A 12,076-nucleotide genomic window follows, 5' to 3' on the forward strand; every position below is an offset into this window, starting at 1 on the left:
GCTGGGAACAGAATTTGGGTCTCCTGAGTCCCTACCCAGTGCTCTATCCACTAGGCAACACTACCTCCCCAGAATCTACAGAAGCCAGAAATTAGCCAGATTTCTTTACTATTCAGAATCAAACAAAGGACTGGCTCGGGAATCAGCTTCTTTAAAATGTTTATTGGACAATAAAAATCTTTTTAATATCACAAGAGAGCATGGTCTCCTGGTTTAGGGGTCAGAACACAACGCTGGGAGACTGGAGATCTGTAGTCTAATCCCAGCTCTACCCTGCTCACTATATGAATTTGGCCAAGCTGCAAGTGTGCTGTGCCTCAGTTTCCCATCTGCAAAATTAGACTAGTAACAAAAACTTACCTACCTCGATAGTTCTTGCCAAACTAAATTATCGGCTTGAACAGGACTTTGACACTGATAAACAGAACGTGCCATACTAGTGCAAACCATTTTACTGCTATTATTAATATTGAAACACTGTCAAATAGTCTATGCCCTAAATGATATATACTGTAACTTAAGAGGGATATAGTCTATTTAACTTACATCTTTCTGTTTCACTCTGTGTGTTTGTTTATAGTAGTGAGTGCTGAGCAGTGAATCTGAATAAAACCCTCAACACTCGTTAAATATCTGTATTATCTGCAAGGTGGCACAACTAAAGCTGTCATCAGAGAAACACCTTTGGGGCAGGGTCTGTGTTGCCCTTTATATTTGTGTGCAATGTTCTCAAAGCTCCAAACAAAATAACAGTGCATACAAGTGAACTGTCACAGCATACTTGCACAGTACAATGGGCAGCAGAGAAAATGGAGAGAGAGATTTTCCAGCGATCAACACCTACAATCAGGGCCCAATTTTCAGAAGGGCTCAACACCCAGCAGCCCCATGGTGACACGTCTGGCTGGATTTTCAAAAGAGTGCAGAGCCCAATACACCAAGCTCTTTTGAAGCCCTGTCCCCTTATTTTGCGCTCACGCCCTCTCTCTCTCACATGCATACACACACAGTGTACCAGATGCATTTCCTCTTCTACATTTGACAATGAGGAATGTATGTTCCTCTAGTTATTTACCTCAAAGGACAGTTCATCTGCTGCCTGAGCAATGTATCTCTTAATAACATGGGCAGCCGCAATGGCAGGCACGTTAATGGATGATTCTTCATGGACTAGCAGGTGATTCCCCTTGTTATCGATCTGCAACAAAGAGCACGGTAGGTTGTGAGGCAGCTGAGAACATGTGGCTCTGCGAATACATTTCACTGGTGCTCATGCATGACAGGGATTTCAAGCTGATTCACAAAGACAGCACAGCTTAGGGGCCCCCTGAAGAGAACAGCGTGGAGGGACAATGTAGGGCACAGAATACATAGAAATGAAGAGGAAGGACAGTTTATAAATTAAGTTTCAGAAGGTCACATCACCCTTTCCCATCCATTCATTGTTGAGGATGCAGTCTTTGTGCATTTTTGTATTGAACTCTAACATGACAGTGAATGTGTATGCCTCCCCAGGATCTGTCATGGCATCATATTTGTTTTCTTCAAGTACTTAGAAAAATAACAGAATGACGACAAAAATGCTTTGCAAGCAGGGAATTTAATGACAGGAGGGACAATGAGGATGACAAAGCTACAGAAAAAATATAAAATCTAGTCTACTCTTCTGCCAGTTTCTATAATGTCTGAATTTCCAGTAAGAAATTATGGTTCCGCTGGCTTTTTTACCCCCTGCTATGCTTCCCAGTCAGTTTTTAAAACTCAGATTATTGTCCCCATCTGAAAAGCAATTTTGTAAGAGTCTCAATTAATTTGGGAAGGTCAGTCAGGCGAACTTAAGTTTTATTAGTGCACTTTCACTAGTGCACATAATAGCTGAGTTGTAACCTTAATTTCCAGTAAATTCTCCAGTTTCATTCACCTCTAAAAGTCCCTGATCATTTCTCCTTTTGGGCTGAAAATCTGCCACACCTCATCTTAACCTAAAGGTTTTTGTTTGTTTGTTTTTTTGACAAATTTGAGGAGAATCACGCATCCAAATTACAAACATTTAAAATTTAGCTACATGAACATGCTAGCTAGTACATTTCTCAAGATTTGTGAAGTCGAACAACAGTTCTTCCTGTGTCCTGTGTGATACAGTAATGTCAGCAGGCAATGGGAAGATCTACATACACCACTACTCAGACTGACTAGGGTCAGCATTGTTGTTGACCAAAGGGAGCAGGTGGTCTTGATCACTTACTCCCATTCTTTCCTCCTCCCTCTACCCACTAAGGCTGGCGGTTTAAGTACTAGTGCTTGAGGTGGCTCAAAACAATAAACAGAGAAATCAGTGCTACAGCTGTACATAAACAGGACCGCTGAGAGCACACAACACAAGCTCTGTTGAGCCATTTAACAGAAGAGATGGCAAAGCGGAGTAGATAATATTGGTGGTTTCGATGCAGCTGTCTTTAAAAAATAGAGAGCCAAAAATAGCAGAGAAGATCTCAACATCCGCAGCTTTCAAAGAGCAATACATACCCATTGAAATGAGTGCCGGAAGAGGTGAGTGCATCTAGTGCAGCCTATTACCTGGAGTGTCAGTCCATTGCTGAACTTGGCTTATCTAGGCAGCACATTGACCCTACCGCTGTATCACCTGAGTAGCTACCCTCTATTACTTTGTAATTAAACAGTGAAAGACTGTCATGTCTTTCAGATGAAAAAATCCAAATAGGAGGAAAAAATCCCTGACCCTTAACATGGAGTCTGATTCTCCCCTGCCTTGTGTAGTCATTGCCACTTGTGAGAAGTAGGTGTGAAATGTTACAAGGGGTGTGACTCCAGAAAGTTGGACTACACAACTCCTCTCCACTCACTTTGCACAGGTGTAAGGACTACGCAAGAGGCAGGCTGCTAAGAACAGGGCAGTTGACATGAAAAGCAGTGTTGGGCACTGCACCCTACCTCCATCCATGTGAGGGCAGGCCCACAGTTGATCTTGTTGCCTGCGATGGCGGAGAGCCGTGACAGATAAGCCATCAGCATCTGGGTGACAAGCTGCAGAGGGAAAGAAAGAACAAGTATAATTATTCTGCTGATATACAAAAGCAGAGCTCCTTTCTCCAGGCTGGCATAGTTGTTGTCAAATTAACTGGTGAGGGAGGTATGGGCAGTTTGCACTGACACTGATCTAGTTCCTAATACAATGGGGTTCTAAGGTTTGGAGAAGGAGAGAAATCAGTGCAAATACTGTTCCAGGAATTACACATTTCTATATATGTAAGATGAGAAAGGTTTCTCAGCGAAGGCTAACTGCCAGTGCCAAAATATTTTAAGCCCTGAAGTCGTCTGTTTGCTATGCATTTCACATCCAAACAGATTATTTCAATTATGACAATCCAACACATCTGAGAACCACTGAGTAAAACAAAACAGAGGCTGCCATTTCCCCACAAATGTAAAGTGCTTTGGAACGCGGCAGGCCGGAGTGGTACATTCATTTTTCAAACCATAAATGAGGGCTTTAAAAACATCCTTAGTACTGTCCCTTACGCCGATGGAAAATGACTTTTACCAAGTCACTTTGATCTGAGCTATGGAGATAGCATTAAGAAGTTCCAGGACAGTCTGGAGTCTCCAAGACCAAATAAAACACCGTTGACCCAAAACATCTGTTTTAGCTGTTTAATTTGGAAAAAAAAAAAAAAAAAAACCAGAAAGAATGAGAAACATCACACAGCTGCAAAACCGCATTCCAAGGTGTGGCAGTATGTTAGATGTCACAGCATCTCCTGTGCACATAGTTACTTTGTATCCAACCTCATGCTATACAACCTACAACAGGTGCGTTGGAAAAACAATGGTCCAAACACAAATCTCAAAACCCTGATCCCACTGAAGCTAAGGTCAAAACTCCATCAGTGTCAATGGGACTACAATTTGGCTCCATATTGCCATGCTGTCAGATAATAGTCCTGGATCCTGCTGGCTGCACCCTATGGACCTTTCTAAACCTGCATGGAGCCCCAACAAAGTGAAAAGAGCTCTATGTAGGAGCAGGGGTCTAACCCATATGGAGCATTTTGCAGGACTATTAATCACAAATAGTAGATCTTCAAATCCTTCCTCAGGCCAGGCTCTTAGTGACTCCAAATTGCTGCCAAGAGTATTTTTATAGACTGGTCTTTAAATATGTAGTTTCTGTGCCCTTTTTAAAGTAATTTCCACAATATTTTACCTGAGGCAAGCTTGCAACAGGCAGAGTGTAATTCCCAGCTCCTCTCCCCAATGCCCACATTAACCTCCCAGTGCTGGGAATAACTTAAAAAAAATGTACAAATTCCACTGCCAGCAACTGATGCAGAAAATAATGAGTCTTGAAAGGCCAGCAGAGCCAGTGCCTACAGGATGAAAATGCCACAAAATTAATCTTGGAGCATGTTATTCTACTTATTTATTGTTTAACTGCTCCATTCCCCTGTCACATTTAGGAGATTATTATTTTTACACTGTCTTCAGCAATATCTTGCATCCAATACAAAACCAACCAACAGGTGTAGGTTCCCTGATGAGATATTGGGTGAAATCCTAGACTCGCTGAACACAGTGTCAAAAACTCACCACTGACTCCAATGGAGCAATGATTTCACCCATTGTCCCCTTTCTCCACCCTCTTCCCATTTGGTTTTAAAGGAGTATAGATCCAGATTTACAGATAGAATAGACTTTGCTTTGTATGCCTGAAATGGCTTTGAGTTTTCTTATTTTCCCCTTTTTCAGTCACAGGGCTTATGGGCGGGCAACATTGGCCTCTTGATGCTGAGAGTCAGGATTTTTCTGCATTCATGCCTTTGCAATGGGACATGTGCTTGCAGCCATCAGGCCTAAGGGAGAAGTGACCTGTGAAATGAAGCAATAGGCATTGTCCATCACTGTAATGCATGCTCTTCACACAGACACTGAGGTTTAACAGAGGATGTTTGGTTATGCTTGTTTGATTCAAATAACCTCCTGCAAACTACACATATTTTTTTTCCCCTCCCAGTCTTCCAAAGTGATGCACTTGCTTCCTCCAAGCAGATGATTTTGGACACAAATAAACACTTGAAATGATAAACAAAGACTGAGTATGAAGCTGGAAATCTGAAGGGGAATACTATCTGCTTTCACAAAAGGCCAGGGTACAAGTATTCTAATCAACCAGATTTCAGTTCCAAGGAGTTTTTACAGGTATTGAGAATGAAAAACACCTTTCTACACTGAGAAAAAGAACTTTTCTTTTTAAATAAGCTTTTTGAAGCTCCTCCTAAGATCGCTCTAACACACACATATATTTTATTTTTATAAAACCCAAAGCAATTTTTGGTTTATAGATATAAATTTACTATCTCAAATACTGTTTCCTCCTTTAAAACATTACAGACCTTTAACCACTTAATATTCCTAGCAAATAATCACTGTTGAAGTCAGCAAATATCCATGTCATTAAAAATGTTTCCAAAGATACAGTAAAATTCTGATCTAAGTAATTGACAGTACAGCATGGATTAAAAGTCTGATTTTCCTTTCTTTGCATTCTGATTCTGCATTTAGCAGTGCAGTAATTTATACTAATTTGCAAAGCACTTTCCTTTGCTAAGGTGAGGACGAATGTGCTGTTCCGATTCCTTTTCTAATCAACTCCCAAAATCTAATTCAGAATCCACAAAACTTCTGCTTTTTAAAAGCTGTGAAGAAAACCCAAACTATCCTCTGTTCATTTGTAGTAGTTCTGAGTCTGATCAGAAGCTTTATCTGCTAACAGGGTTCACATTTTACCTCTGGACTGTCCTTCAGGGCATCGGAGCGGGGTAGCTCTGAGAGCTGAGAGAAACGCCGATCATAGATACATAGGTGGAGATGTTTATCGAGTACTCTGAAATCTTCATAACTCCGTTTCACAATCCAGCTCTTGCCCTGCATAGAGAGAGAAAAGCATCACATCAGACCACTTTGATCAGGAGCATAAAATGACAATCCTAGCAGAAGCAAAGGGAGGCACTGCTTTCTTTGCTGCCAGTCTTCCCTTATGCAATACATGGATGTAAATAAAAGATGTCCAATTATTTTTATTTTAAGCTTTAGTATGGAACAGTTTAAAAACACAGTGAAACAAGTTCACCCCTGGTATTATTCCTTCAACTTTAGTGTATACAAATCTACGCCAATGGGAGGGGTTCTCCCATTGGTGTAGATAATCCACGTCCCTGACAGGCGGTAGCTAGGTTGATGGAAGGATTCTTATGTCGACCTAGCACTGTCTACATGGGGTCTTTGGGTCAGTTTAATTATGCCGCTCAACGGTGTGAATTTTTCACTCCCCTGACTGACGTAGTTAAACCAACCTAATTTTGTAGTGTAGATCAGGCCAGTAATGTTATATCAGGGCTAAATTTGCCTTATTAACTCTAAAAGACCTACATAAAACCCATTTGTTCCCTCTGCTTACCTAACAAGGTTTTCATACTGTGCCCACCCCACAGGGGATCTGACTGTGTGCCAGTGAAAATGTAAACTACAAGAAGCTGTCAAAAATGTCAGAGCTTAGTGGCTGCAGTTGGTCTCTGCAGAGACTCAAGAGTCCACCAACACAGATCTGATGGCAGGATTGGGGCCTGTACTATTTGTGGCAGAGTTTACAGGGCAGAGCCTCAGCTGAAATCAGTGCAGCTAAGATAATTTATGTCAGCTGCGCATCTGCCCCTAAGTATATCATTTTCCCAGTTTAAAATATTGACAAAATACATTTCATAACCATGCAGTAAATTGGATAACTACAGTTCCAAGGGTTAGGTTTTCATTCTGCTGCATCCAGAGACAAGGAAGCAAAATGCTACCATAGCAACAAGGTGTAATTTACTTTTGTGAAACCTTTAATACACAAGTCCCATATTCCAAGTGTTTCATGGCCTACTACAATCAATAACAAGTGCTGTACTAATACAGAAGTTTACAGCTTCAAAGCACTTTATGAACCATAATTAATCCTCTGAACACCCTTCTGAGGGAGGTACGGTTATGTTACCTCCAGTTTACAGACAGGAAAACTGAAGCAGGAATGAAGGACCAACCCAAACCTCACCATGTCCCGTTCCATGTGCAAGGCACACTTCTTTGACCTGCCTTTTCCAATACAAACAAAAAGCAGCATGGACGTGTTTTTTTTTTTTTTTAAATCCCTACAAAACAAAACTACACTGAGCATGTAATTCTCCCTCTGGGGTGATGAGGATAAAAAACAACGAACATATGGCAGATGTTATTCCTGTCGCTTAATGCATGACTGGAAAGTGCTCACATATTACAGTGTTGAAGGCAGTATAAGAATTTCAGTAGAATAGAATCACAGAGAGGAGAAGTGAATTACTCAAGGTCACCACCAGGCTCTTAAGTAGTGCTTTTCAGCAGCAGATCTAAAAGTGCTTTATTTCACATAATGAGATAGTGCAGTGCTATTATCCCCATTGCACAGAGTGGGGATGGAGGCACAGAGATGCTAAGTAACTTAGCCAAGGTCACACAGGAAGCTTGTGACAGAGCAAGGAATTGAAACCAAGTCTCCCAAGACCTAGACTAGTATCCTAGCCACTGAACCAGCAAACCCATGGGAAAGAGCCCGGGATTAAAACTGGAGAGGGATGCATAAGAACAGTCAATACACACAATGGCAAGATATATGATACAGTGGGTGAAGTGGGATTCGAGAATCGACCACCACCACCCAAAAAAAAAAAAAAAAATCAAAAAAATCAGAACTTGCCACCTTATTTATTTATGTTTTTAAATCAAAGAGGTACATTTGTAGATCTGCTGGAATTAAGTGTCCAAAATACGGCCAGTGGGCCAAAGACAGCCCATGGAGATCTAGATTCCAGACTGTGGCTTCCTTCCCCTGTAGCACAAAAGGGGCAGCCAACGCAGAATACAGACAACTTCATACAAGCAGCCTTTTGCTCAGACCAAGACAGAGGACTGCCTGCAAGGATCTGCAGTCTCCACAGGTACAGCAGCTCTCTATTAAAGATTAAGCTGGGTAAAACAAAATGAAAAAATCAATAAAAGATACCGAATACTTAACTAGTATCATGTCTCAAATAAGACAGAGATTTTTACATTTACGGCTGTGTTTTATCTCAGCCAAAGTAAGTGACCTAAGGAGATCTTATTGCCACAAAACAGCCCATGCTATCCTGACGATTATTAAGATGGTCTCACACGCTATTGAGCCAGCTGAGGATAAATGTCCACTCTGCAACCTGGGATTTGCCTCATTTTTTTCAGAATCATAATTTGCTATTTTTAGCAGTTAAATCCAAATTTATTTGCCAAGGAAGTGCAGGTATCACTTTTATGGCAATTAATACAGAGAGGTTCTACACAAGCCATAAATCCAGCCGCATAATCTCATCCATAGCACTAGCTATTTTCTGTCTAAATCATTTACGACGGTTAAAGCTCCAGACAACCAATATTGTACTTAAAACTCCACTTTCATACCACAAGCATCAGTCAGTATTTCAGAAGCCTGAAGAGGTGGCCCTTTATCTCTCAGCAAATTAACAACATGACCCTCAGCTGAGCCACGTCTGGTCACCCCATACCAAAAAAAAAAAAAAAAAAAAAAAAAGAAAGAAAAGAAAAAGATCAAGAAATTTTTGCAATGCTTGTAGTTTGTTTTTGCCAGCTGCATTTTAAGAGGACATTCCCATGAAGTCCTGAAGGCTACTTGTTCAAAGGACAAGAAGCCATCACAACATGCCTCAGCTCTTGATTAATACTGTGTCATTAATGACAAATGCCTCCCCGATATTTTATCCTTAAATACTGGCCTGCTGCAGGGATGCAGCATCTCTCAGTCATAATTAAGATAAAAAGACCTGAATTTACAAGACAGGAATTGCTGGGGTCAGCAAACACTACTGTACTGACCAGCAGTGTGTGCTGAAATGGAAGAGAACAAATGAAGAGAACAAATTTTTTTTTTTTTTAAATGGAACAGATTCTTCATCCTGAGAGCAACTAGGCTACTGATATTTACTAAATTTAACAGATTAATGTATGGATGGATTCTATACTCACTGGACTCTCTGTAACCTCAACATCGGTCAGAACAATGAGCACCCCCCTTTGACAGAACAAGAGTGACTCTGATATGTAAATACAGAAAAGTTTGTCAGGGTAGTGCTTCACAGACCGTTGTCTTGGAGACACCTGTTCCAATGTAGGAAGAGCAAATATTTCCTTAAACTCTACAGCTTTGAGCTTGCAAAAACTTACACATGTTCATTTTACACATGCGAGTAGCTCCAATGAGTAATTCTTTGCAGGTTTGGGGCCTAAATAGTTAATGTTTAAGAAAAAAAGTACAGAGGCATGTTTCTTCAGGATGCAGTTTAATTTCACAGGCAGGAAATCTTTGCAGCTGGCTAGCAAGGAACTGGACACCATTTAGGGAGGCTGTGTGCCATTACCACATCTGATCACATCTCCAGTGGGTGGTCAATATAAATTAAATCAGCTTCCTGGACCGTTTTCCCAGGATAAAACAAGTAGTAAGGTATTTGACTTAAGCTCCCAGCCAGACTTCTAGAGTTACAGGACAATAGTGAACCAGTGATACATTAATTACATCAAAAATAGCATCACACTCTTTGATACTGACAACAACAACAAAAGAAGTTGCATGTTTTATTCCACTTTGCCAGAAGGGTTTGCAGAAGTAAATTGTTTTATTCAGCAATTTATTGAAACCACAGAAACAAGAAACAGAAAATAACTATTAACGCAGCCTCACGGTGCCGACCTCATGTTTGCCAGTGTAGGTTTTATCACAAAGCTAAGCATTAAGGGTGTTGATAAAACATACTGAAAAGTAGGAGTGACGTCTTTTCATTGTAGCTGGATCTCCCTAAATTGCTCCTCAATGTCAATTCCAACTCAGCTGCTAGTTTCCCCATCGCCAGATTTTGTTTGTTTCTCACTTTTCACTTTGATTTCGGGCTGACCCTGATTCAGAAAAGCTTCTTTGCTCAGAACATTTAAGCATATGGTTCACTTTAAACACATGCTTGAGTCCTACTGAAGTTAAGGGGACATACGCATGTGCTTAAGTATTTTCCTGGATCAGGGCCTGTGTCTGCAAATCCAGGGACTGTTCACTTCCAAGGAGTCATGCCTGTTCAGAAATCACAACCTCGCCCTTTCCCACTCACTGCTGTATGGGATTTATAATACTCTCTGCTCCAAGGGCAGGGTAAAATTTCAGGGCATTGCATGAAGCGTATTTCTCACACTTTAGCTCAGTGAGAAGAAATGTCACGCTAAACATGATTACAGATTACTGAACTGACACTTTAATATCTACTGTGCCAGAGACTTGAACTTTCCGTGAGTGAGACCCTTATGCTGTATGAGTCCATAAGGTGCTATTCATGCTGTACATTTAGAGGGACAAAGATTCACAGCCACCACCCCTCAAACCAATATTTTTAGCTCCTCGGCTCAATGGCATAAGAGGGATGACAGGTGGCCATAGTTCATTCGGTAATATTTCCTCAAAGATGTCAACGCACAGTAGCAACTTTCTTTTTTATTTTCAAGTTCAGAGCACACACTGCTTGAGGGGGCCTTAAAGCTGGCGTCATTAGTGACGGAATTACACTGCTGTGCCTCCCTGTTATTGTTTGGCTGGGGCGAAAAAGCAAATGATATTTTTCTCTCTCATATTTGTACGCCCATTTCACTCCCACCCCACACTGAAGCAGCACTTCAAACCATATGGCTGGTCTCCTCCCCACAGAGGGTCTGATCACTTTCGAGAGCAGCTCCCACAAGCCTGAGAAGAGTTAAATTCAGGAATAGTTTTAGTGCTGGCTTAGCTGCCTTCACTTAGAATCTGGCAAGCTGCAGCACTCCCCCATTTGCATTCTGAATGGTCTATAATCAGCTCTGCTTTTGCTGAATGCTAAGGTGAAGTGAGCCGCCAAGAAAGAAAACAACAGGTTGCCCCATTCTCCAGATATGTGAAATGTACTGCCAAAAATAAAAGCAGTGCCTTTCCACCAGGATTGTTATTTGGGGAGAGGTCCCGTTCACAACCAACAACAGTAATTACACTTGGAACTTTTATAATTTCTTCAAACTTATCAACACAAAACACAGAGATGCCCAAGCACTAAAACAGAGACTGGGACCCACCTCCCCCCTATTTATGACCATATGTCAAATCATGTGCTTCCAGGTGGGACAGTCGGGATAGGACTCCTTTTATTCCCATCAATAAAACGCCAAACCAATCAGACAAGTTGCTACTGAGCCCCAGGATATGTTGTCCCAGGGATTGCACATGCGCTCTCCGTAGTGTCGCCATGAATTTTTTTTTTTTGTTTTGTTTTTATAGATGGGGAGATTGTTCTTTTCAGGTTCAGATTCTCAGGCATCCTGAATTCCTGACAGAAATCATGAAATTACATGGGTACCCCATGTACAGTGTCAGTCAGCATGGAGAGAGAGACAGGAAAACGTGAAAAAAGTAACTGCTAAAAGACATTTGGCTCTGACCCTAGAGTAAGAAAACTGGAAAGACGCCAGAATTCAACTGGAGGGTTTTACTCTGCCAAGGGGGTGACTGACAGCTCTCTGGGTTTGAGGGTCTGGATGTTAATCCCCTACAACCCTTCCTCCCTTTATTGTAAATCACAGTGGAAAATGGCTTAGAAAATTAGTCAAAACACAGAACAAACCCAATAAAATCTACTACTTATAGTTTATTCAGAAAGTGTTTCCATCTGGTACCATAGGTGGCTTTATCAAGGTTTAAGTCTTTGTACTGAAATCCTTCAGACGATTTCACACCTTCTAGTGTATTACTATAACTTTCTGGAAATTAAACATATCTGTAAAACTAACACAAAGTGAGTGGAGTTTGACTGAGGCGGATGAAGAAGCTTGTCAGTAAAGTCTATCCTCTGCTCAGAATGGAATACGAAGAAGAGCTTGCTCTCAATTTTGTGTGTGTTAAATTATGTTGCAAACCATCCCATGAATTCAG

At 41.1% G+C, this 12,076-nt stretch overlaps 1 protein-coding gene across 9 annotated transcripts in view; it reads right to left on the minus strand.

The window, feature by feature from the left end:
• The window catches only part of ARHGAP32 (Rho GTPase activating protein 32), a 414,799-nt gene that overhangs the window by 111,896 nt on the left and 290,827 nt on the right, over positions 1 to 12,076 (minus strand). For all 9 annotated transcript variants that reach the window (XM_073320998.1, XM_073320995.1, XM_073320999.1 and 6 more), the window contains 3 exons: positions 5,806 to 5,943; positions 2,953 to 3,045; positions 1,076 to 1,198 (listed from right to left, as the gene is read on the minus strand). In XM_073320998.1, coding sequence (XP_073177099.1) covers positions 1,076 to 1,198; positions 2,953 to 3,045; positions 5,806 to 5,943 — 354 coding nt within the window. The remainder of the gene's footprint in view (positions 1 to 1,075; positions 1,199 to 2,952; positions 3,046 to 5,805; positions 5,944 to 12,076) is intronic.

Source organism: Lepidochelys kempii, chromosome 22, assembly GCF_965140265.1.
Source record: "Lepidochelys kempii isolate rLepKem1 chromosome 22, rLepKem1.hap2, whole genome shotgun sequence".
NCBI classification, from domain to species: Eukaryota; Metazoa; Chordata; order Testudines; family Cheloniidae; genus Lepidochelys; species Lepidochelys kempii.